Raw genomic sequence first — 25,558 nt, forward strand, 5'->3', positions numbered from 1 at the left:
AGTGTTGGCTGTGAGCCTCAGATAATACTACTTTTTTCAATGTCCTTTGCTGTTAAATTTCATGATTATTCCTGAGCAATGCTGGCATTCTTTTAGGAGAAAAACCTTTCTCTACCTCCCCTCTACATAATCTAAGACCATGTTGGAGGAGACTCTTCTAAAGAATTATTTGAGATTAATTTGAGATTTTAGCTTAATAATTTCTCAGAGTAAAAACTTATTTGCTTATTTGGTATTTTTCCTTGGAAAATTATGGTCTAGCAAGCTTTCTAAGCAGTGTGACTTCAGTAATCTATAAGGATGGAAAATACATGTTGTATTTTTATGTTAATGCCTTCTCACGTTTGCCTCCCGCAGACTTGGAAGTTATCTAGTTAGGTGGTAGAGACGATGTGAGGCCTGTTTGTACTTAGTTCTTTATGATTCTACCTGCTTGCATAAAAGGCTAAATGTAGAGCTCACTTACAAAGTGAACAGGTAGATCTAATCAGTCTAATCAGTCCAAAAATCAAAAAATTCATGTTTTCATTTCAACTTTTTTTGAGCCCCTGAAGAAATTTATTGAATCCAGTATTCTGCTTTTCTAGAATTTATATATTTTATTTTATTATTTTTTTAGAGACAGGGTCTTGCTTAGTCACCCAGGCTGGAGTGCAATGGTGTGATCATAGCTCACTGTAACCTTGAACTCCTAGGCTCAACTGATCCTCCCACCTCAGGCTCCAGAGTAGCTAGAACTGCAGATGTGCATCATCACACTCAGCTAACTTTTTTATTTTTATTTTTATTATTATTCTTTTTTTGTAGAGACAAGATCTTGCTATGTTGCCCAGGCTGATCTTGAACTCCTAGCCTCAAGCAGTCCTCCCAACTTGACCTCCCAAAGTACTGGGATTACAGGTGTGAACTACTATGCCTGGCCAGAATTTATTTATTTTATGTTTTAGAAGGGATTTCTAGACTTATTTTAATGTACCATCTCATTTTAAAAGCTATCTTTTGTGTGTGTGTGTGTGTGTGTGTGTGTGTGAGAGAGAGAGAGAGAGACAGAATTTCACCCTGTTGCCCAGGCTGGAATGCAGTGGATTCCTGGGTTCAAGCAATTCTCATGCCTCAGCCTCCTGAGCAGCTGGGATTACAGGTGCCTGTCACTGCGCCCGGCTGATTTTTTGTATTTTAGTAGAGATGGTGTTTCACCATGTTGGCTAGGCTGGTCTCGAACTTCTGAGCTCAGGCAATCTGCCCGCCTCAGCCTCCCAAAGTGCTAGGATTACAGGCATGAGCCACCAAGTCTGGCCCATCTTTATTAAAATATAATTCATATACCGTAACACTTACCCATTCTAAGTATACAATTCAGTGATTTTTAGTATATCTGCAGAGTTGTGCCACCATCACTACATTGAATTCCAGAAAATTTTCATTACCCCCAAAAACGTCGAGTCTATGAGCAGGCGCTCTCTCCCCACCCCCCACCCCCCACCCAGGCAACCACGAATCTAGTGTTTCAATAGGATTGCCCATTCTGGACATTTCTTATGAATGAAATCATACAATATGCAGTCTTTTGCGTCTGGCTTCTCTCACTTAGCATAATGTTTTCAAGGTTTATCTATGTTGTAACATAAATCAGTACTTCATTTTTATGGCTTTATTCATTTTCAATTTTTATGATATTCTATTGTATGGATATACCACATTTTCTTGCTCTATTCATCCATTTATGGAGACATTTGGATTGTTTGCCATCTTCTGCTACTATGAGCATTCATATGCAAGTGTTTGTGTGGGCTTAGGTTTTTAATTCTCTTGGGTATATACCTAGAAATGGAATTGCTGAGTCAAATACTAACTCTGCGTTTAACATTTTAAGGAACTGATAAGTGGTTTTCCGAAGTAGTTGCACCATTTCACATCTCCACCAGCAGTGGATGAGGGTCTCAGTTTCTCCAATCCTTGCAAAACTTGGTTTTGTCTGTCTTTTTTTATTATAACCATCTTAAGAGTGTAAACTAGTGTTTCATTCTAGTTTAGATTTGCATTTCCCTGATGACTAATGATGTTGAGCATATTTTCATGTGCTTATTGGCCATCTGTATATCTTCTTTGGAGAAATGTCTATTCAAGTTATTTTTACTTTTTAAATTGGGTTATTTATTTTATTCTTGAGTGTTAAAAGTTCCTGATGTATTCGGGACATAAGTCTCTTCTCAGATATATGATTTGCAAATATTTTCTCCCAGTTCTGCCAGTTGTCCTTCATTTTCTTAATGATATTATTTGCAGCCTGAACTTTTTAAATTTGGATCTCGTCCAGTTTATCTCTGTTTTTCTTTTGTTGCTTGTGAGCACTATCACGTTTTCCATAAATCCAAAAATTAAGTAAAAATTGCAGACTTGTTTAATATTAAAAGGAAAGTCTGTCTTATGTTCACATAGTGCTATTTAATTTTCAGAGATATAAAGCCTGTGAAACCAAATTTATTGAATAATACCTCAGTGGAGTGGACCCTTCTGACTCCTATATTTGCTGTAGCATTCTTTATATGTCTAATGGCAAAGAATATTTATATGTCAACTTTTTAAATGACTTATAGTGAATGTGACCAGCAGTGGGCCCACAACTAATGGCTGGATCACTTTCCTCATTGCCATATGTACCGTGAGCAATATATATATATATTGCTTGGGGTTATATATATACAACCGTGGCTGGGGGACAATGAAATATAAATAAGAATTAGACTTTTTTTAAGACCTTGAAAACTCAGTGAGAATTGTAGATATTGGGAGTACCAAGTCTGTATTTTATACAAACAGGGAATAGATCACTTTAATAAGGTAAAAATGTGACATGTTTCTATACCCAGAGAAACCTTCTCTTGAAGGTCTAGATCTTGTTAAGCTCAGAGGCTAGACAGCAGTATTGTTAACCTGACCATTTAAGCAGGACAGACTCAGAAGTAGCTGGATGCAGCCAGCCCTGGAACTTGGTTCTTTCTCAGCTACAAAGAGGAACTTATTCCAACGGGCTCTCTGGCCGTACTTGATGTTACACTTGCTCTGGCCAGTAAGCACCCTTCTGTTTATTTTGTAATTCCACATGCCCTTTACAAATCCTCGAACCCATGAACCTGAATGGCCCCTGTTGCTTTCCCCCTGCCCCATATGGGAGCTGTTGCAGCTCACACCCTCAAGGCCAGGGCCTCTGCACCTCCCTTTTTAGCCCTCAAGCTTCAGGCTACCCTTTTTGCTTTTTTGACCCAGCTTTCTCCAAGGCCTGGGATTCACAAGGCCAGGCTCAAAAGGGCTCTTGTTTTATTATCATCTCCCTGTCGCATAGCTGCATATGTTAATATAGCCACGAAAATTTGTATTGGCTTGTGTTCCCAGAAACCAGGCAAGAACTCTGACAGGAATTTCATGTGCTCCACCTTCATCGTAGATTCCAACAGAATTGGGCTGCTTCAGGACTAGGGCAGGGAGGGGTCTGGACGCAGCAGGGAGTGGGGAGGGCTGCAGAGTGATGGATCTGGTGTGGGGGCGTGCCGGAGGGGCTCCAGATCTTCCTTTACAAATATGGAGCGAAAGAATTAAGAATGACGCCTAGGCCTTCCTCTTGGATTCCTGCATCACTTTCTGTTTCTGGTATAAATGACTACAGATGTTACCTAATCGGTAACACATACTGGGGCACAAACGAGAGGCTGCTAGTAAATACGTTTTGATGATGATGACTCTGAGAAGAAGCTTTATTTTCCGAGGGATCCAGTTGCAGTGTGGTTGGAAATATTTGAGTAACCAGTCAACCTGCTCAATTTTTCACTCATAGGACAAGTTTCCCTGATGGATAGAAGGTATGTACCTTGCACCATTCTAGGTTTTTGAGGCTCCTCCCAGCAGCTCTTTTGGCCATATGTTAATACAGTTATAGTCTTGTGAGGGAGAGCTTAATCGTTATTCTCCTTAACAAGATATCAAAAGCATTCTCATTCCACAGTGGTTTTTCTTCTCATCACCATATTAACCTTTCACCTTTAACTTATTCATGTCAAAGAAGGGGAATATTTGCATGCATAATTAAACCCCATGGATATGGTGCCCATCTGGGTACATGCTGGTCTCATAGACCTACCCCTAGAGAAGGGAATCCTCATTGCTAAGTAGCTTGTCTGCTGCCAAGTGGCCAGGTCACCCACTGGGCAGGGGCTCTACTGCATGGTGCGGCAGGGGCTACTCAGCACATCTGTGCACTGCACTGGAAGATGCATATAGTCTGGGAGTGATGGGACCCTTTCCATTGGGCAGGGGAGTGTCAATATTAGCCCAGGAATGGAAACTTTCACAAAGAGAATTTTTTTTCTCTTATGGCTTTTAGGATTCTTACAGAAAGACAAATGATTTAAAAGTGTTCCCCCCCCCCCGCCCCATCAAGCTGTAAGGACCTGTGGTATTCTTTCTGAAAGGATCTTTGTCTTCCCTTCTAATAATTCTTCTCTTTACTCCACCCATGTTTGTATTTTTCCCATTTTAAGCCATCCTGAGTTTATGCTGTGAGTTGATTTACTTCCTTTTTTCTAACTATGGGATAGCAGCTGGATTCAAGCACATTTCCTGGTTTCCTGTGGCTTGCCATATGCTTGTATCACTTATCTCCACAGCTGGAGAGAGGAGGAGAGGTTATAGAATTTATGCATGACCCGTCACATTTTATCTTAGGTACAAAAGCAGATGACGAGGGTCACTGTTTAAAGAATAAATTATGAACTTGTTTCTTTACTTCCTACTATTACCATCCTTTTCCCCATAAACCTACCCTTGCCCTAAACATATGTACACACTTCCCCTGTTTTTGCTACCAGAAATTCTTCCTGCTATTTTTGAGGTAGAGGGCATTTATGGGGACAACCTTACAGAGCTTCCTGTGGTCCACACGCATGTTTCCAAAGGTACATTAATAGCCCCTCCACTCAAGAGGGAAAGAGGCCCTCAACAGAACCAAGGATTAATGAGAACAAGAGGTGAAATTGCACTGATTTGTGGACCTGATTATGTGAGCGGGATCTCTTGCCTCTGCACATTCAAATATTGGTAAGAACCTTCACTTGGAAATCAGCCATGTTTATTTAGCCAACATATTGGGTAATATGTAAGTAATACTTTCTTTAGAACTTTTTTTCCGAAGAGCTGTGAAGAAGAAAGAAGAAAGCTGGGGACTAGGAAGATAGTTTCATCAGGACAGAATTACACATTTAATCAGGACAAATTCTTTCAATTACTTCTGCTAGACCCCACTACATTTTGCACCCTGTTTATCTTATACTGTTTAAAATATTTTCTTCTAAAACGTTGTTCATACTAGAAAGCTCTTCCTGCTTGACATTCAGCTCTCCCGGAGACACCCAGGGTGGGGTATCAATCCTGTGTGTAACTGTGAGCGTTCAGTGACTAGGGCCTCGCTATTCAGTGTAAGGGTTACCGCCTCTTCTCCCTGCCATCTGGTTGGTGGTTTCTGGCTCTTCAGCACCTGCGCTAGAGAAGACACGGGAATGAGAGAGAGGAAGGGAAATTAGAATGAGTCGCTTACACTACTTGTAAGTAGCTTTGATTTAAAAAGTATTTGGAAAAAAAGGTTGAAACACAGCCAAAATACATCAAGGGAATATCCATGCACTCTGTATCTCCAGAAACTATGGGGAAGTGAGAGCCTGGGGGGAACATTATCCACCAGCAGGAGGTCCCACCCCACAGTCCAACGACTCCCACAGGCATGGGACTAGGGACGGTACCCTATCAAAAACAGGAACTCACTTATTATTGGCCGTTGCAAAGATTTCTTGGGAGTTTAAATGAACCCATATTTCTCATCCTATTGTTCCATTTCTTCTTTGTGACCTCCTTCCTTTTTGTTTTATTTCACTTATTCATTCATTAAGCAGATCTTTATTGAGCTACTACCATTTTCCAAGCCCTGTTTGGGCACTAAAGATACAGAAGTGAATAAGGCCCTCACCTGCATGGAGCCTACATTCCCTTCCCACCCCATCTATTGCTACCATATCTTACTCCTGGTATTGCCTGGGTTCTGGTCTCTGTTATTATCTGATGCTCCACTCTCTGCATGTTGATCAGCCCTTCTCTGCCTGCTGGGAACATTGACCAACAGGAGTGAAGTAGTCATGGCTTCTCAGCAGAGATATCCTTGCGACAGATTCATTATTATTAAATTAGCAATATTTGTAGATTAATATTACTAGTATCTATTAGTGTTATATACTAGTGCATATTAGTAATATGCAGCATCACATAAGAAAAGCATGTTAAATTTGTCAGCATATACTGAAGCCCTTTGACCCTCTGGAAGTGGAAAATACTTGAAAACTGATAAACTCTTAGTTATTAAAATAAAACTTCTTTTGCTCCTTTCCCTCCTTGGACATTAAGGAATCCCTCTGTCCTCCAACCCTTTGTGCATAAAGCAATGGCCAACCCGTCAGTTGACAGAGATGGCCTTTGCTCTTTGGTAATTTTTTATGGTAGCAGGGATTCTACTGAATCTTTCAGGAATTGTTTATTTTTTCATCATTTTTCTTTTTTTTTCTTTTTTTTTTAGAGACAGGGTCTCTCTCTGTCGCCCAGGCTGGAGTGTAGTGGCACAATTACAACTCACTACAGCCACAAATCCTGGCCTCAAGCTATCCTCCCACCTCAGCCTCCTAAGTAGCTGGGACTATAGGCATGTGCCACCATGCCCAGCTAATTTTTTTATTTTTATCTTTTGTAGAGACTGGATCTCGTTATGTTACCCAGGCTGTTCTTGAACTCCTAGCCTCAAGCAGTCCTCCCACTTTGCCCTCCCAAAGCACTGGGATTACAGGTGTGAGCCACTGTGCCTGGCCAGAATTTCTGTATTTTAGATTTTTATGTTTTAGAGGGGATTTCTGGACTGATTTTAATGTACCGTCTCATTTTGAAAAACATCTTTATTAAAAGTGATTCTCCTGCCTCAGCTTCCCAAACTGCTGGGATTATAGGCACGTACCATTGCCAGGAATCCTGTTTAGAACCCACACAAACACACACACACACACACACACTCTCACACATGCACACACACCAGCACTCTGGTTCATAGAAGAATATATAAAGGCCTATTAATCACAACAGATAAGGATGGACAGGGCTTAGATTTATTAAATGGCAAAGGATAATAATGTTAAATAGCTTTAAGGTTAGATCAGATACTTTAATTGACCCTTTCCATTTTTTTCTTTTTTCTGACTTTTCAATATGAGACAAGAAAAGTATATTCTGGACATTAGATGAAAAATAGGTTAATTTTTTTAAAATGAGATCATTTGGAATGTTACCAGATGGCATATATACAGTTCAAATGCACCTCTTTAGCTAATTTCTAGTGAAATCATTAAATGAAAAGAAAACAAGATGATTGGGAGAGATTTTACATTTAACACCAGGACACTCAAAGTTCAACAGATAATGACAGAGCCACCCCACATCATCTGCTGGGCTGCCAAAGCTAATCTCTCTGAGCTCCCAGCGACTGGAGGATTTTAATTTTGATTTTGATTTGCACAAAAGTGAAATTGAGTGCAGAATTTGTTATGTTTGAGGGACATATTCTGATATCTGGTCACTAGAATCAAGTTGAAAACTCATACTGCAGGTGTGGGCGTACTGTTGTGGCCAGTCTGAAAACATTTGCAGATCTCCAACTGAGTTAGCTCAGTCGAGGACCTGTTGCATTGATAACTGGTGTAGAGGACACAAGACTAATTTAAAAATCTACATCAGAGTAAAGCAACAAGTGCTTTGATCTTATAGAAAATGATATGTTTCATGTACCCCAGAAAGAAATTCCAAGTCTCACTAACTCTTTTTTACCTGTAAAGTTTGAGCTCAGCATTTTTAAGACATGTTTGTTCTTTGCTAATTCAAAACAGTCAGCAAAATAGAATACCTGGTGCTTCTCGGGTGTTTTTCTAAAACCGACTCTAAGTTGATCCCCTCCTCACCTCTATCTACTTAATTATGAATTCTAATTTGCATAGCTAATTCTAAAGACATTTGTTAATTTTCCTTCCTAAATTTGCAGGTATTATACTGCTGTAGAGAGAAAACGTTGGTTACTTCTTGATTTTGATGATCAAATTCAAGAAATCAATTCTAATAAAATACCTTTGAAATTGTTTTAGGAATAAAAAGTGTGTGTATGTGTGTATGTGTGTGTGTGTGTGCGCGTGAGAGAGAAAGAAGGAGGAGGCATACAGAAAATCCTAGTTCTATCATTTAAAACAAAATTCTTCTGATCTTTAGGGTACTGTAAAGATTGGTGTCACCACCAGAAAAAAGTATTTCATTCAATTAATGAATGAATTAATTAAAGATTTAATTGGACACAGATTTTGTATCATCTTCATCATAGACACTGGCTTGGTCTCATGTTTTGCTCAGTTTTCCCTGCACTATTCTGAGTGAAATGTGGGTGTGTGTGTGTGTGTGTGTGTGTGTGTGTGTACTTGAGGTCATCGTATGGGTTTTCTGTTGAAAGCTACCATTCTTGAAGTTTCTTATATATTGAGGAGAACTAAAGGAAAATGTGCCCACTACTGTTTTTTTTTTATGGAGAAAGAGTCCCCTCTTTTTCCCCAGGAACAGATGGCCAGTGTGTCCAGGAGGCAGAGCAGGCATGGGAGCAGGGCTTGCATCGCCTCTCTCTGGGGTGTGGCAGCACCCATGGGCAAGCCCCGGTATTGGGAGTTCACTCCTCAGAGCAGGAATGAGGAGCTTTTCCCCATCAAGGGCCACACTGTAGAGAAAAATGAATTTTAATATATAACTTCCCATGGAGAAGAAGCATATAATAAGCCCATCCTTTATAGAACATAAAACTTGTCTCAGCCGGGGGCACGGTGGCTCACGCCTGTAATCCCAGCACTTTGGGTGACCGAAGAGGGCAGATCACCTGAGGTCGGGAGTTCGAGACCAGCCTGACCAACATGGAGAAACCTTGTCTCTACTAAAAATACAAAAAATTAGCCGTGCATGGTGGCGCATACCTGTAATCCCAGCTACTCGGGAGCCTGAGGCAGGAGAATCGCTTGAACCCAGGAGGTGGAGGTTGCAGTGAGCCAAGGTCTCGCCATTGCACTCAAGCCTGGGCAACAAGAGAGAAATTCTGTCTCAAAAAAAAAAAAAAAACAAACTTGTCTCAATTGACTTGTGATTCTGTTCTGTGATACAGAGGGAGACACAGTGTAGGGTAAAAAAGCCAAAAGAGAGAATAATATTAAGCATCTGAGCAATGGGTTCTTAATTTTCATAACAAGGATGGAGATACAAGGTATCTCCATTGCACTGGGTACCTAGCTCCAGTCACAGGGTGAGGGGATGACTTCAAGACCTGAGGCTGCTTCACTTCCACGTTGCTTCTCTCTAAGAAGAAGAAGCTAAACACGTAATTTCAGACTTCTGTGGAATAAACATTTCCTTTTCTGCCTCCATCCTTGGCCTCCACTCCAGTAGATCTGGGGCATAACCATTCTCTGAGCAACCAAGAAAACTCAGCCCAACTCTTCATTCCATTGTGATTTTGGAAGGGCAAAAATAGAAGGCAAAGGGAGCAGGCATCTTGCCTTTATGAGATGTCAGCGGGTGCCAGGCCCAAGGTAAAGATGTTAACATAGGGTCTCATTTCTGGGTCCTGATCATTTGTTTCACTTCATGGGTCCTTTTGGTCTGCATTCTTGTTCACAAGGTTTTAAGTAATGATCAATCCCAAGACCTGCAGGAATCAAATTTCATATGTGGAAGGTGTTTGCCCAACCAAGACCTTTGTATCTTTGAGGCTTATAAGTTGGAGATGAAAGATTTTTTATTTATCCCATTGAAAAGCCTGTCACTCTAGAAAGTGAATGGTGCCAGCATGGCATAGTTGACAGTGCTTTTAGAGGCTCTTTTAAGCTTTTTATTCTACAATACTAGATCCAAATCATGATAGCATGATGAGAATGAGAGGGAATAACCAATTGATATTGTTTCTATCAGTGCCATTTCCAGTGTTCCATCCTTTCATACTTCGTTGTAATCTGTAGCATATATGAGTGTTTGCAGCAGACTGAGGGCCCAGGAAGGGAGGATAACATTACACACCACCATGTGCCACACTTCAGGTGATGCATGGGGCAATCATAGCATTAAACTTGCTCAACATGCCATGCCCTGTGCTGTCTTGGGGATGAAAGGTGAACGAGAACTAAGCACTCCCCTGAGAACTCAGTCCAGAGGGGAAATGAATCCGTACAAAATAATTGCTGTGTAAGACATCACAATATCTGCAAGGCACAAACACTCTAGATATAGAAAAGATGAAGGAGAGAGTGCCACTCGAGGAAGATACAGGAAGGCTGCACACAGAAGGGACATCTGAATAGGGTTTTGAAGTTTGAATAGGCTTTATCAGCATATTTGGGAAGGAAAGAGCACATAACAAAAGATAAGGCAAGGGGCAGCATGCTCTGTTTAAGCAACTGGAATATTTCAGTATTGCAGGAGCACAGAGTCACACCGTGGAGTGCTCAGAGATGAGGTAGGGAGGGTGGGGTAAGGCTTTCTGTGGGACAGAGAAGGAATCGTTGTGCAGGTGCAGGAACCCAAGGGCAAGAAGGCAGAGAGCAGGAAGCTCACGTGGCACGTGCAGAGCCTCCTACTTCTCTCCCAGCTTCCACGCCACCACACCAGGTGGGACTATTCCCTCTCTATCTCTTTTCCTTGCTCTTTTCTTCCTCCTCCTCTTAAGGGTAGGTAATAACAGTTCCACCCCATCCACTGCCCTCTGCTCGCTCTCTTTTGCAGACCTCACTCTGTCCCATGAATTCAGATGACTTCCCATCTCTGTGTCACAAATGTCCTTCCCTTCCCGCCTATAAGCCATCACAACCTCCACTTCCTGTGGGAAACTTGTATACTTAGGCAACACAGAACTTCTCCTAAATTTCTCCTCAGCCCAACTTTTCTAGTTTCCTTGCTCCTATTAATATTATCTTCCAAACCTTAGAGGCTTACAATTCATATAATTTTGTTTTTATCTCACCTGCCTCTCATCCAATTCCTGTATACGTTTCATCCATAATTTCTCTCACATTTGTTTCTTCATTTTTTTTTAATTGAGGCATTTTTTTTTAATTGCTCTGTTGCCCAGGCTGGAGTGTAATGGTATAATCAGGGCTCACTGCAGCCTCGACCTCCCAGGCTCAGATGATCCTCCCACCTCATCCTCTCAAATAGCTGGGACTACAGGCATGTGCCACCACATCCAGCTAATTTTGTACTTTTTTATGAGACAGGGTTTTGCCATGTTGCCCATGGCTGGTCTTCAAACTCCTGGGTTCATGCAATCCATACACCTCAGCCTCCCAAAGTACTGGCATTACAGACCCAGCCTGTCTTTTCATTCTTAATTCAGACTACAGTCTGCCACCAAGTCCTTCCCATTCAACCTCTGAAATATCTTGTAGTTTTTTTGGTTTTTGTGGGGTTTGTTTGTTTGTTTGTTTTGAGACAGAGTCTCCCTCTATTGCCCAGGCTAGAGTGCAGTAGCGCAATCATAGCTCCTTGCAGCCTTGAACTCCCTGGTTCAATAGATCCCCCCACCTCAGCCTCCTGAGTGGCTGAGACTATAGGCACACCACCACACCAGCAGCAACAATATATAAAGTTGGGATAAAATGACTATTTGTCCTATTATTTTGGGAAGAGATTCCAAAAGGATTCACATTGTGTGTGTACAGGAAAGAATAAAATCCTGGATGTGTAGACATGTCCCTGAGTATGGGAGACAAAGCTAAGAGTGAGTAGAAATGATTAATTCAACCATTGTTATGTTAGAACACCCCAGGCAAAAAGAAGAGAGCTGGCCTGGGGACCACATGAGGTATGTAACAGAAACCAGTGTTGCCAGGTCAGCCTGTCCAGGAACCTGGCTGAGATGGCGATTGATACTAGGCCTAGGCTAGAAATGAAAGGAGCTTTTTCTTTCTTCTTTGTCTTGTGTGGTAATTAAACTTTTTTTGGAGCGAAAACTAGAATGCAGCAAAAACTTTAGAGCCATGGTTTTCAACCAGTGTGGTTTTGTCCTTCCCTCCCCCGAGAAAATTTGGCAACATCTGCAGTCATGTTTGGTTGTTAAAACTAGAGGATGGAGCCCAGTATGGTGGCCTGTGCAGGTAGCCCCAGCTTCTCAGGAGGCTGAGGCAGGAGGGTTGCTTGAAGCCAGGAATTCGAGACTGCAGTGTGCTGTGACCACATCTGTGAATAGCCACTGCACTCCAGTCTGGGCAACATAGTGAGACCTCCATCTCTTAAAAAAACAAAAACAAAAAAAAAAACTGGAGGATAATGCTACTGGTGTCTAGTGGGTAGAAAGACCAAGGATGTTGGTAAACATCCTACAATGTGCAGTATAGTCCCCCATAACAAAGATTATCCAGCCCCAGATGTTAGTAGTACCAAGGTTGAGAAATCCTGCTTGAAAAGAAATGCCAAGAAAACACTTGGCAATAATGCTATTGCATGGAAGAGAAGGGACTATGATATTTACTGTATTATATGTCCATTGTTTCACTTGCCCATTGAGATGTTAGTTTGAAAACTCCTCTCCCTGAGTCTGGAATCTGTCAAGTGAATTAAGAAGGTCAAAGGCTTTTTATCAGTGATCAGTGTTTTGTGCATTCTTGAAAGGGCAAGGGTTGTCATAAGAAAGAGCAGAAAGCACTTCATGTAAATCATACTTGATGTGATCCCAGGAAGCTTTTGAAAACTAATTTCATTAAATTTAGTGGTGCAAATAGCCAGGTGATTTTTGATTCCATGGTCAAAGCTAGGGAAATGAAGCAGGGTGGTGTGAGGTGTGAGGAGAAGATAAATAAGAGAGCTTCTTTCTGGCTTTGCTTTTTATAGTGTCAAGATTTTTTTAAATGAAGTGAATCCCTTTGTATTTGTCCTAGTATTCTTTTGTGTTTGTCCCCAGGCCTTAGAATGACTTCCCAGTGCAAGATTCAGAAGCATCATTATGTACCTATGACACTGACCCCACTGTTTATTTTCCAAATATTAGGTACTTTGGGGAAGCATGACGAGGGAAGCTGTGTTGTGACTGCCCGTGAGGGTGGCTGATCTGGCTGGAGGTCAGGATGGCTGTGAGGTCACCAGATCCCTAAGGGGCTTGAGGGAAGAAGATCAGTTCTCCAGGAAGAATCAGATGGACTGGAAGTAAAGGCAGAGAAGCTAAGCGTGTATCTTGCACAGCTTTCTTCTTCTTCTGTTTTTTTCTTTTTAAAATTTTTTTTATCATGACTGACTGAATCAGTGAACTTGATTTTTATGAGCTGCTTCGCAGACATGCAGAGAAAAAACAGCTTGGCAGGAGTAGGGAAAGCGGGGAGGGATCTAAAGTAAATACCACACTTGCCTGCAGTTTAGTTGTTGACAAAAAACAAACAGTTTTCCCTGAGAAGCATGTGTAATATGTCAGGAAGAAAAAAGAGCAATTAACACTCTTCTTACATAAGATCTTGATAGCACTGTATTAATTTTAATCATTTAGGTTAAAATGCTCTTCTTTTTTTTTTAACTACCAGACAATAGACTATATACATGTATTTGATGTTCACCCATGTCATGCTTTCCAAGGAAAGCATAGTTTTTTGGACCTCCCAACTTCTAACAATGAGATTTCCCTGATGACATCTCCTGGCTGTCCCACAGATCAGCATGGCCCTTACACTGTTTCTTACAGTTTGTTCTGTGTACCTATGTATCTATCTGCCTGCCTATCTATCTATCTATCTATCTATCTATCTATCTATCTATCTATCTATCTATCTATCTATCTAAAGTTTCCAAGGTCTGCTGTAACAAGTTACCACAAAGTTGCGGAAGCATGAAGCAGCAGATATTTATTCTCTCATGGTTCTGGAGGCTAGAAGTCTGAAATCAAAATGTTGGTCTGGCCGCGCTCCTTCCAGAGGCTCTAGGGGAAGGTCCTGGCTTGCCTCTTGCAGCTTCCGGTGGCTGCAGGGACTCCTTGGTTTGTGGCTGCATCACTCCAGTCTCTGCCTGTTTTCACATGGCCTTTTCCACTGTTTCTATGTCTTGCCCTCTTCTGTGTCTTATTAGGACACTTGTCACTGGATTTGGGACCCACCTAGATAATCCAGGATGTTTTCTTCTTGAGACTGTTGACTTAATCACATCTGCAAGGGCCTTTTTTTTTTCCAAATAAGGTCACATTTGCATTCACAAGTTCCCATGGTTAGGATGTTCATGTTTCTTTTGGGGGACCACAGTTCAACCCACTACTCTATCTTTCTGTCTATCATCTATCTGTTTAACTATCAAAATCCTCTTTGATTTTTGTTTTCCAGAGTGCTGAGTACACACTAGTTACTAATTATTATTATTAATTTGAAAGTGTGGCCTTATTTTAAAGCGACCCAAGTTATTTTCTGGGCTAATTGTCCCACCTTGTTTCAAAGATGTTTATCATTAACTCTAAGCAATACACGGACATAGACACTCCACCCTTACAAAACAAGTATGTGTTTCAGACTAAAGACCCAACATCTAATAGCCACACCTAAATGACAAATGGTAAATTGTACCATTACTATAACTTGTAAGATTGCTGTTTTTCTGGGTGTTGCTCCTTGGGCTGCAGTTAACTTCCTACATGGTCTTCCATACACCTCTAGCAAGGTGCAAATGTCTCCGTTGAATTGACCGTATTTATCCTTGATTAATGTATGTGCCCCAGAAGAAAGAAAAGCAATTGGTCAGAGCTTTAAAAATAGAGGGAGAGGCTGGGCACAGTGGCTGATGCCTGTAATCCCAGCACTTTGGGAGGCCGAGGCGGGCACATCACCTTAGGTCAGGAGTTCAAGACCAGCCTGGTCAACGTGGCGAAACCCCATCTCTACTAAAAATACAAAAATTAGCCGGATATTATGACAGGTGCCTGTAGTCCCAGCTACTCGGGAGGCTGAGGCAGGAGAATGTCTTAAACCTGGGAGGTGGAGATTGCAGTGAGCCCACATCGTACCATTGCACTCCAGCCTGGGCAACAAGAGTGAAACTACTTCTCAGAAAATAATAATAATAATAATAATAATAATAATAATAGAGGGAGAAAACCATAATGTTAAGATGCTTGCTCTTATTTGATTCACTGAATTGAATAAGTTATAAAGCAAGAACAGACATTTACCATGTCCTCTCTCAGTTCTGGAAACAGCGTGGCAGAGAGGAACGGGCACATGTGGGTGGTGAGAGACCTTGGTCAAGAAACCTAGGCTCCAGCTTGCAGGCCAAGGCCTGGCCCTGCTGCCATCTGTGTGACCTCGAACAAGCCCCTGAGTCTCTGGGCTAAAAAAAACTGAAGTCTCCTATCTTTTCAGGCATCAGATGATTAAGCCAATAGTTTTCAAACTATGGTCCAGTGTGCTGCGCACACTCACTTTTCTCTTCCCTGACACAATCTTCATGGTTTTCTCTGTGATTAGAAACTGGGTTTAGCTTGGAATTAAGAAATGATGGTGTTTTTGTTTCTCTTCATTCACCTGCTTGCAGCGGAAAGCTACAAAGAAACACAGATGGTGAAGATTAAAGAGGAACCGATGGAGGTTGACATCCAGGACTCCCATGTCTCAATATCACCCAGCCGGAATGTTGGCTACAGCACTTTAATCGGGCGAGAGAAAACCGAACCCTTACAGAAGATGCCAGAGGGCAGAGTACCCCCAGAGCGAAACCTCTTCAGTCAGGATATCTCTGTGAAGATGGCTTCCGAGCTCCTCTTTCAACTGTCAGGTATGTTTCTGCACCGGAAAATGTCAATAATTGGAAATCATTGAAGGAAAACTCTTCTAACACAGTTTTTTTTAAAAAAACAACCTGAATTGTAGGATTTTTTAGACAGAAATAAATTTTGTTGCTTTAACACGCATACGGCCACCCAAACTAACACTTAATAAAGTGCTGCCAAGTAGAATTCCTGCCAACCTTTCCTTAATAAATAGTTAAGAATCACTTGAAATTAAAACTCTATTCAATTATGTGCAAATGATTCCTGTTGACTAGGCTAAACACCTCACCTCTAATTTTGCTTAGGCAGTTGATCTGATTAACAGCCTTTTTTTTTTAACGTGGAAAAGATAAATTTCAATGTATTCCAACAGTGACTGAATTACTGTGACTTCCAAATTAGTGTGGTCTGAATTAATGAGGTTTTATTGTATCTTGCCAAAACAAAAATAAAACAAAGAAGGGAAAAGCAAAAGATGAAAATATGAGGACTATTTCCAGCTGTAGCCTTAGCAGAACCGTTTCTGTAAACCAACTTTTTGTACTCACGTACTTAGAATTGAAAAGTACGGTAATTACCAGCTCAGTGAAGTATCTGGATGAAATAGTTAAGGATCCCAGTACCTAAGTTGTTCCTTTTGTCATCTCTTTCAAGCGACACACCACTTGTCCCTAACAAATTTAACATGCTTCTATTTTTTTGTGCAAGATTGAGGTTGATGGTATATACATATATAAGATTCAGGTAGAAATACATACAAATACCTTGTCCAAAGCCAAGCACTGGCCTACAGTATTAAAGTTTATGCACCAATAAAGTCTGTTACTGATGTCCAACAAACTCTGTTTTGTTATGGATAACACATTTAGAGCATCCATTAAATTCTCTCTTAAGGAAGATACCAGGAAAGAGAAAAAAAGCTAAAATCTGTCTGTCACAACAGTTCACCTTCTCATTGACCTGGCAACACAGCCCATAGTTGTGTAATTATCAGATGGTGCTGAAAACAGTGGCCTCCAGGTCCTCAAACGGGGGGGTGTTTGTGCAGATCTCTGCGGTAGCTGAAATCACTAATTCTGTAAACTTTATAGGACACACAGATCTTTGCAAGCTCCAAAACAGGCTAGTTTTATTTATTTATTTTGAAGGACGAAGCTTATCTAAAAACAATATAACTTTAATAATGATTGAGGAGTTACAGTTTGCAAAAGCGTGACCTGTGTGGTTCTTTTCAGAAAGTCTGTCTGTAAACCGTATGCTGTCGCAGTCTCCTATCAGCTAAAAACTTTGTGTCTGAGAGTTCTCACCCTGGCGCTGTCACTGCCTGGGTGACCTCAGACAAGTCATTTAGACCCGATTTCCTGCTCTCTGAAAGAATACTGGCTGTGAATCCAAATTCACACTCGTCGTCATTGTTGAGTGGACAGAAAGGAATTGTCCGTGCACACATGCATGCAGTGGCTTCAGACTAGCAGTACAAAGTGTGAGACAGGTGTTGCAAATCTTTGTTTAAATGTTTCCAAAACTCCACAAGATTAAGAGTTTTTTACTTGCCCTGCTGTTTAGATCTGAAACTCTTATAGCGTTGGCCAGGTTTTTTCTAGATATTAAAAGAAGCCGTTGGCAGCTGTGACCATCAGTGTAGGGTCCTCACATTTGAACTGCATTGGGAAGGCCAGAGTTCAACTTTTGTGTTCTTGAAAGCTCATTAAATAATTTCTGGCAGCTGATAGATGTAGACCTCAAGCCACAGTAAGGGAGTGTCTACCTCTTCTTGTCTAAATGATATTTTTTTGTCCCTTGTGACATTTATCAGAATAACACTGAATGACTGCAGCACCAAGAGGTCTTAGGCTGTTTTTATATCCCCTCTCACAAAGGGGCCTCACAGTACAGAATGCTTAAAGGTTGTCATCAAAGTCAGAGGCGGAACAGTTGCAACAACTGCAGTTTTCATGCTGAATCAGAGGAAAGCAGAAATTTTCAGCTGGGGAAAGATACAGTGGAAATAACTGTCTCTGCCCGTAGCTCTATGTGTGTGTGCGTGTGTATGCGTATGTATGTACTTACTAAGGCCTCATTCAAATCACACCACATACTTGATATTTGTTACTGTTTCCCTTTGATTGGTTTTTCTTTTCTTTTTTTTTTTTTCTTTTTTCGAGACAGAGTCTCACTCTGTTGCCCAGGCTGGAGTGCAGTGGTGCAGTCTTGGCTCACTGCAACCTCCACCTCCTAGGTTCAAGCAATTCTCCTGCCTCAGCCTCCCATGTAGCTGGGAGTACAGGCACATGCTATCGTGCCAGGCTAATTTTTGTATTTTTAGTAGAGACAGGGTTTCACCATGTGGGCCAGGCTTGTCTTGAACTCCTGACCTCAAGTGATCCACCTGCTTCAGCCTCCCAAAGTGCTGGGATTATAGGCGTGTGCCACAGCACCCGGCCTGATTGGTTGTTTTTGTTTTGTTTTGTTTTGTTTTGTTTTTTGAGATGGAGTCTTGCTCTTTTGCCCAGGCTGGAGTGCAGTGCTGCCATCTCGGCTCACTGCAAGCTGTGCCTCCCAAGTTCACTCCATTCTCCTGCCTCAGCCTCCCGAGTAGCTGGGACTACAGGCACCCGCCACTATGCCCGTCTAATTTTTTGTATTTTTAGTAGAGACGGAGTTTCACTGTGTTAGCCAGGATGCTCTCGATCTCCTGACCTCGTGATCCACCCACCTCGGTCTCCCAAGGTGCTGGGATTACAGGCGTGAGCCACTGCGCCCTGCCTGACTGGTTTTTAATAAAATATTTTTATGGATACTATCGACATGCTTTTAATGATTGTCTTTTCCAGTAAGATGGGGAGGATCTGGATGTTTAAAAAAGAAATCAAAAGGAAACCACAGAGGAAAAAGAGAAATGTTGAGGGTTTTTCTGCTTAAAGCTAAAAGATGCAAGTTGAGCGAGAACAACCTAAGAGGTATACGTTTCATTCTTTCTCCTTACAGAAAAAGTGAGCAAAGAGCACAATCATACAAAAGAAAACACCATCCGGACCACCACCAGGTAGGCGACTTTGTGTGGCGTTCCTCCAGAACACCCTATGTGGGCCACCAGCCCGTACTACATGTTGAACGTTGCTCTCCAAACCTCTTTCTCCCACTGGATTCAAAGGAGTCACACCCTTTACCACCATTTTCTACCAAAATTTCTCAGTTGGTAGAAACAATACAGAAGTAAAGGAGGAAGACCACTAATATTTACTAAACATCTAATAGGTGTCACTTTGCTGGGAAATTTTCTGTATGTTATTGTTTTGTATTCCTGACAATAATTTTGTGAAGTAGATGTTATTATCATCCTCTCTGCAGAACTGTCTTGGCCTGAGAGTTGAGCTGGGTGGCTCAGCTGGGACTCGGGGCTGGGTCTGTATCTCACGAAGGCCTCTTTCTGTCTTATTGCAACCCTGCTCCTGACTGCCTCTGTGACTATAGGCTGATAATTTGTCACCAAGGATATCCCAACTTTTTTTTTTTTTAACCTCCCAGCATTATTTGGAAGGCAAAGATTTTAAAAGAAGAAAAAAGATAATGCTTTTAAAAAATTGCAAGAAAATTTATATCATTCACCACTGTGGACAAGGGAGTTTTCCACTTGCCAAAGGCAGTCTAAGGAGGTCAGCCAATGTAGGCTGCCCACTGTCCATCTGCCATTGTGAGGAGAGGAGGACCAGCCAGTGCTGCTGCTCCCATGGAGCCTTGAAGTCCACCCAAACCTGATACGTTGTAGGCGAGAGCCAGCAGGTGGAAACCCCACCACTGCAGAAAAGGAGCTCAGGGGAAATGCATTCTCCACTTTTGAAGGAGCGTTCTCCACTTTCAAACCTCCCTCCAATTTCTGAGTTAGCCCAAGATATGAGCTTTACAGGATGATCAAGAGCAATACACACTTTTAGGATGAATAACTAGGAACAGTGGGAACTAGCTGGGAGCTACCAAGGAGTCTTAAAATCAAGGAACTTTGCTTTCCTGAGCAAGCAGAGAAAGATTCTTTCTGATGGGAACAGTTGCTGGGTTTTGTTTCTAATTTTCTTGCAATAAAAGGTAAATGATATTTTTCTTTCTGATGTGTTATTAATTGACCTCACAGCATTATCAGGCCTGTGGACAGTACTCATTTAAACTTTAACCTGAGGTTTAAAAAAAAAATTCCATTAATTGGAGGTTAGGAGTGTCAAATTTCAAAGAGCAATTAAAACAGAGCCAGCTTGCCTCACACTGGGTTTATTTTATTTATTTATTTATTTTTATTTTATTTTATTTTTTTTGAGACTGTGTCACTCTGTTTCCCAGTCTGGAGTGTAGTGGCCCAGTTGTGGCTCACTGCAGCCTCCACTTTGCAGGCTCAAGTCATCCTCCCATCTCAACCTCCCAAGTAGCTGGAACTACAGGTGTGTGCCACCATCCTCTGCTGATTTTTGTATTTTTTGTAAGGATGGGGTTTTGCCATGTTGCCCAGGCTGGTCTCAAACTCCTGAGCTCAAGCTATGTGCCTGTCTTGGCCTTCCAAAGTGCTGGGATTACAGGGGTGAGCCACCGTGATCGGCTCACACTGGGTTTATATAGTATTAGGGAAAGGAACCTCGTTCTAATAGAACAGAAGAGTGGTATATATTAGTGTTGTGTCTGTATATAAGTATTCAGATAGAAAATGAGACTAGGAAGTTGGACTGCAGATTGTATTGAGAAATGGCTTTCAGGGGATGGAAAGGCTATTTTGTATATTAAGTTTGATGCCCAAATAGGAGATGTGAGCTCCCATGGAGTCCATCCTGCCCCCTCCTACATCTAACCTTAAAGCTATTTAGTATATTGCTTGTGTCTGTGGGTCTAAACATTGATGAAATTGGCTAGATTAGTAGACATTGAAAGACAGCAGACTAAAAGTAATAAATATTCATTTTAATTTGCTGCCATAGGATTCTTGAAGTGTTATAGGTTAAGTCCCCTAGAGATGGAGATTCTCGTGGAAGTGCTTTATTGAGGGAATGCTCTCAGAGGAACCTGCAAGGAGGTGATGGGGGCAGAAGAGGGAAGAAGGAGAAGGAGCTGAGAGCAAGGATGTGGTTTTAGCTGGTTTGTAACTTCAGCTTCATCCCCCAGGAAGATTCACTAGCTTCAATTAATCCCCTGCAGGGGATGTATAACCTCCGGCGTTAGGGGGTTCCAATGGGGACAGCAGTTCTCACTTATAGTTGTCAGGCAACACTTACAGCAACTCCAGGGTGGGTGCACTACTGCTGGAGGGAGGATGTGGGCAGGACCCCACTAGCATGATCTATGGAGGTTTCTGCTGGCTCTTTAAGATTACATAATATACAACAAAAAGATGTGCTGCAAGACCATATTATTTTATGCTTTTCAGGTGTTCTCTGGAAAGAGGTAAGAGGAGGCCCCAAATTGGCCCCATACAAGGACTTTAATGTGCCTCAAGCCTAAACTGCCTTGGCTGGAGCTGAAGCATGATTATAGGATAGAGGAGAAAAAAAAGAAATTTAACCATTTGGCAAAAATGATGCAATCCTTAAATTCTCCTCTTGCTGGGAGATTATGAGTAAGAGGAAATCCGAATTAGAGCTTTTGCCCAAAGCGAAGGAAGAGGTTCTTCCTGTGAGCCCCCAGCATTATATGGTGTTTAGAAATCAGTGTTAAGGAATTTTTGGCTTATAGTTCTACAAAGTCCTCGTTGTGTTTTTTATTTTTATTTTTTCCTTTGAGTAGAGGCAACTTGCTTGATTAGGCTATCCATAAATAGATCTCTTTTTTACCTCTAGCCTTATTATTTCAGGTGGAATAGAATCAAATTTTTATGCCAAGAAATCTTCTTTAACCTCAGTTAACTGATAATCAGAAACAGAAAAAACAATGCCAACTTTCTTTCTTCTTTCCGGACTCCTGTTTTAGAAGGAGCTCTTACTTTGCACATACAAGATCAGTGTGTGGATTATGCTTTAAGGTGTGATTTGTGATACATTTCAAAAAGATTTACATCAAACCTCTGAATTTCTGTATCTTCAGATTTTTAAGTACTAATGGAGTGTTTATTTAGTAATCATATCTTCTGTGTTTGATTTCCTAGAAGAAACTGACTATTCAGAAGGACAGTTCATGATTGGAATCAAGTTCAGAATTTTTCGCACTTTGAGAGTAGCTAGGTATACTTAAGGTAGTTTCATTTGTAAAGGGCAGGCCTGGGATGCCAGCCTCAGCACAGCACGGAGATCAAGCCTTCCCTTGCCTTTCTCATGCTGGTAAATGCCTAGAATCTCCTGATCCTAGCGTCTGGATATCCAAGGACATGAGGTGGGGAGAAGAGACACAAAACTGAAGTAAGGAGCTGATTCTATCCCTGCCTTTTATAAACCCACAGCTTCCCTCACAATTGTTTATCATTATTTATCTTGATGCTCATTTCAACCACAAGACTAAGGAAAAGTGTAGCAACCCAAGAGGAAACACTCTGTAGCTTGGCGTTCCAATACGTGCTTGCCAGGGAGTCATGGGAGTGCTGATGCCCATGTCCTGCACCAAGAGAACACGAAGTCCATGGATATGTGCTGTTAACTCTCCATCCCGTAAGGGTTGGTGACTGCACTTTCCTCATCATCAAATCCTCCCTTCTCACACCTGTCCAGTGGCAACTCTGCCCCTTGTTAATACCTCTGTTATAGGATGGGTAGATAAGGAGAGTGAAAATGATGGGAGACAACATTCTTTGTTAGCGATTTTTTAAAGGGATTTAGGTGAAGCTAAGGTTGAAACTAGTAACTACCAAGTTTCTGGATCACTGGGTCTCTACCTCATTTTTAAAAACTCTTATAATGGAAAATTTCAAACATATACAGAAGTATCTGTCATCCAATCCAACAGTCATCAATTAATGCTTTATGATATTTTTATCTATCTCCCTCCTCTAATTCCCCCTCCCTGTAGATTATTTTGAAGCAAATCCCAGACATCATTTTAAGAACTGATTTGAGAATCCCCTTTTTTTTAATCCTAAGAACTTAGACTTAGCTGCTTAAATTACGAAAATCTTCCCAAAAGGAAAAGAGAAAAACAATCCACCAAGGCACACCATGTAGCCAGGCAGAAAAATCAATCTACTTAGCAGCTGAAATGATTGAATCATGTGGTCCTGCTCACCAATGCCTTGACCCTGTCCCTCCACCCTTGTTTGTGTCCTCATCGGGGCACTTCACATTGAATCAGTCCTTTAGATGGAACTTCACCGTAAATGCTAAAACAGCAGTCTCTTTCCCTGTTTAACCTCAGAGTCTAGAAAATTCAATCCAAGTGTAAAGAAGGCTGTGGGTCTCCTTTGAGATAGTGTGTGGACTGAGTATTCTTAATGCCACTCTATCCGACAAATGAGATGAGGAGAGTGTCCCGGCCAGACCCATGAGAACAGAAGGACCGAACATTTCAGACTAATAAAATCCTGATTTTTCTATTTCCTTTCCCAGCACAAGCCTAGGTTCTGCAGGGAGCAGATAACTAGCTATTATGATCATTTGGTAGATGAAAATACATGAGACATGATATCATAATCAGATCTCAAAGTTTAATGGAATAAAAAGAAGATCTACATCCTTTGACATGGACCATCACCCAGCCAGATGCTGGATAAGATCGAAATAGGAAAATGGAACCCTAGAGTAAGAATCAGATAGCTCCTGGCAGGTGAATTGGACATGGTCGATGTTGTGTAACACCATGAACTTCAAACAATGGCTGCCAAGAACCCTCTCTTGGTTATTTGTTCTCTCTTTTCCCCATTAATAATTCAGTGTCCATGGGGGTATAAGATTGCAGGCCTATAAGAAATACTTTCTCACACCTGGCTTGCTTCGTTCCAAAAACAAGGAAGAGTTTGCCTGAATTGTTCTTTTCTCCATTACTAGACAAAAAGCAGAAGTGGGAAAATCAGAGAAAGATAGACTCACATCATGCTGTGCAGACCAATATTTAATTTGCCCAATTTTCAGAATTTGAAATGCAGGCTATTTTTCTGTGATTTAGATAATGGCACATAGTGTTTACTAAAAGACATATTCACTTGGAATCATCCAATGTAGAATTTTCCTTTGTGATGGTTCGGATGCGTGTCCTTAAATATTTATGATTCAGTAATAGAAATTGCACAAATTTGTAAAAGCATGATGTGCTGCCTCAATTTGCACAATTTTCCCTTTTCAGTTCTTCGGTAGGAGTAAGAGAATAATACTATATTACCTTAAAAAGTAAAAATATTGCTTTTAGAGAACACTGAATTAGACAGAAGCAATTAAGAAAAGAAACCAGAAACAGAGCAAATGAAATTGATATCTAAAGAGGCCTCCATATATTCTCTTTACCCTTTACATGTTGTGACTTTAAAATTAAATGCAATGAGCATTCTATTTCTAAACAATGGAAAATGCTACTAATTTCATAGAGTCCCTTCAGTTAGGACATTTATTTCTTTATGGTGAAGCCAAGGCTGTTTTGGGGCCTCATGGCACCATCGTACATTTTAAAGACTGCCTCCCTTAGTACGCTGCCATCTACTGGAATATTGTCACAATAAATCTGATGTCTGTGACGTTAATCATGCCCCTCTAGATGTGGTGCTTTTGTGCAGTGCACAGCCTACACCACTATCTGCAGCTGCGCTGACACACATGCTGACTTGAGAATCTTTTCAGTGGCATTCTTTGCTGTTTATCTTTGAGTTTCTATTTTTCAAAGAAATTAGAACTGACCCTTGAAAACAATGGAGATACACACACACACACACACACACACACACACACACACACACGGCCTGAAATTACTTCATGCATTGTTGCCATTTGCATTTGTTTTTCCTTCCCATTTCACCAAGCCATTTCTCAGTTCTTTGTTCTATTCCTTTACTCCATTGTCCTATAGATATTTGCCCTCTACCATTTTTCCTCCGTTCGTGACATCTATACTGAAATGTTATATTGAACAATATGCTTCTAGAATGGTTCAGTGTTGTGTTACTCTTAAGAGGCAAATTTGAATCTCCTTTTCAGGATCTGAAGAGGGCTGTGCCTTTCTTTTCATTTCTCATGGACACTCCTGTCTTTATTTCTACTGGCTTGCAATAGTATTCTCTCTTGTTTTTATGACCCCTAATAGTCAGGAATGAAGTTTAAATTGGTAAGTCTCTGTCAGTGGACATCCAGAGACTGTGTTCTCCTCTAGCTACCTTTGGTAGGTTATGCAAGAAAGATATAACCAAAAAGTATGTGTGGCTTAGGTGCTGTTCTTATCTGGAATTTTCTCTCAAGAGTATCTTCAGGATTGTTACTAGAAATGTATCAAGTCTTTCAAGGGTTGACCTCTGCGAAGCAGCCCTCTTGCATGATGTGGTGGGCCAGGAGATGATCCACATTTCACTAGCATCATCTGTAACTTCCACATGACAGAGGCTTGCGTCACTGCAGAGAAGACAAAGTTCATCCGTTCTCAGCTCACCTCAGCAGAAAGCTCTTCGTCTTTGTTTGTGTATAAAGTCAGATTCCTGCGGGAGATCCTCCACAAGCTGACATTTCGAGTATCCGGACGTGCAGGGTTCACTTCCTTGGTCTGTGGTTGGCTCTGGCTCCCCCAGTCTGGCCTCTCCACTGC

General features: G+C 41.3%; 1 protein-coding gene across 3 annotated transcripts in view; it reads left to right on the plus strand.

Moving 5' to 3' along the window:
- LOC105544576 (zinc finger protein 827) overlaps window positions 1-25,558 on the plus strand; it is a 174,983-nt gene that overhangs the window by 73,493 nt on the left and 75,932 nt on the right. For all 3 annotated transcript variants that reach the window (XM_011987130.1, XM_011987132.1, XM_011987131.1), the window contains 2 exons: window positions 15,646-15,885; window positions 18,869-18,926. In XM_011987130.1, coding sequence (XP_011842520.1) covers window positions 15,646-15,885; window positions 18,869-18,926 — 298 coding nt within the window. The remainder of the gene's footprint in view (window positions 1-15,645; window positions 15,886-18,868; window positions 18,927-25,558) is intronic.

The sequence above is a fragment of the Mandrillus leucophaeus genome, unplaced genomic scaffold (genome assembly GCF_000951045.1).
Source record: "Mandrillus leucophaeus isolate KB7577 unplaced genomic scaffold, Mleu.le_1.0 Scaffold301, whole genome shotgun sequence".
Taxonomy (NCBI): Eukaryota; Metazoa; Chordata; class Mammalia; order Primates; family Cercopithecidae; genus Mandrillus; species Mandrillus leucophaeus.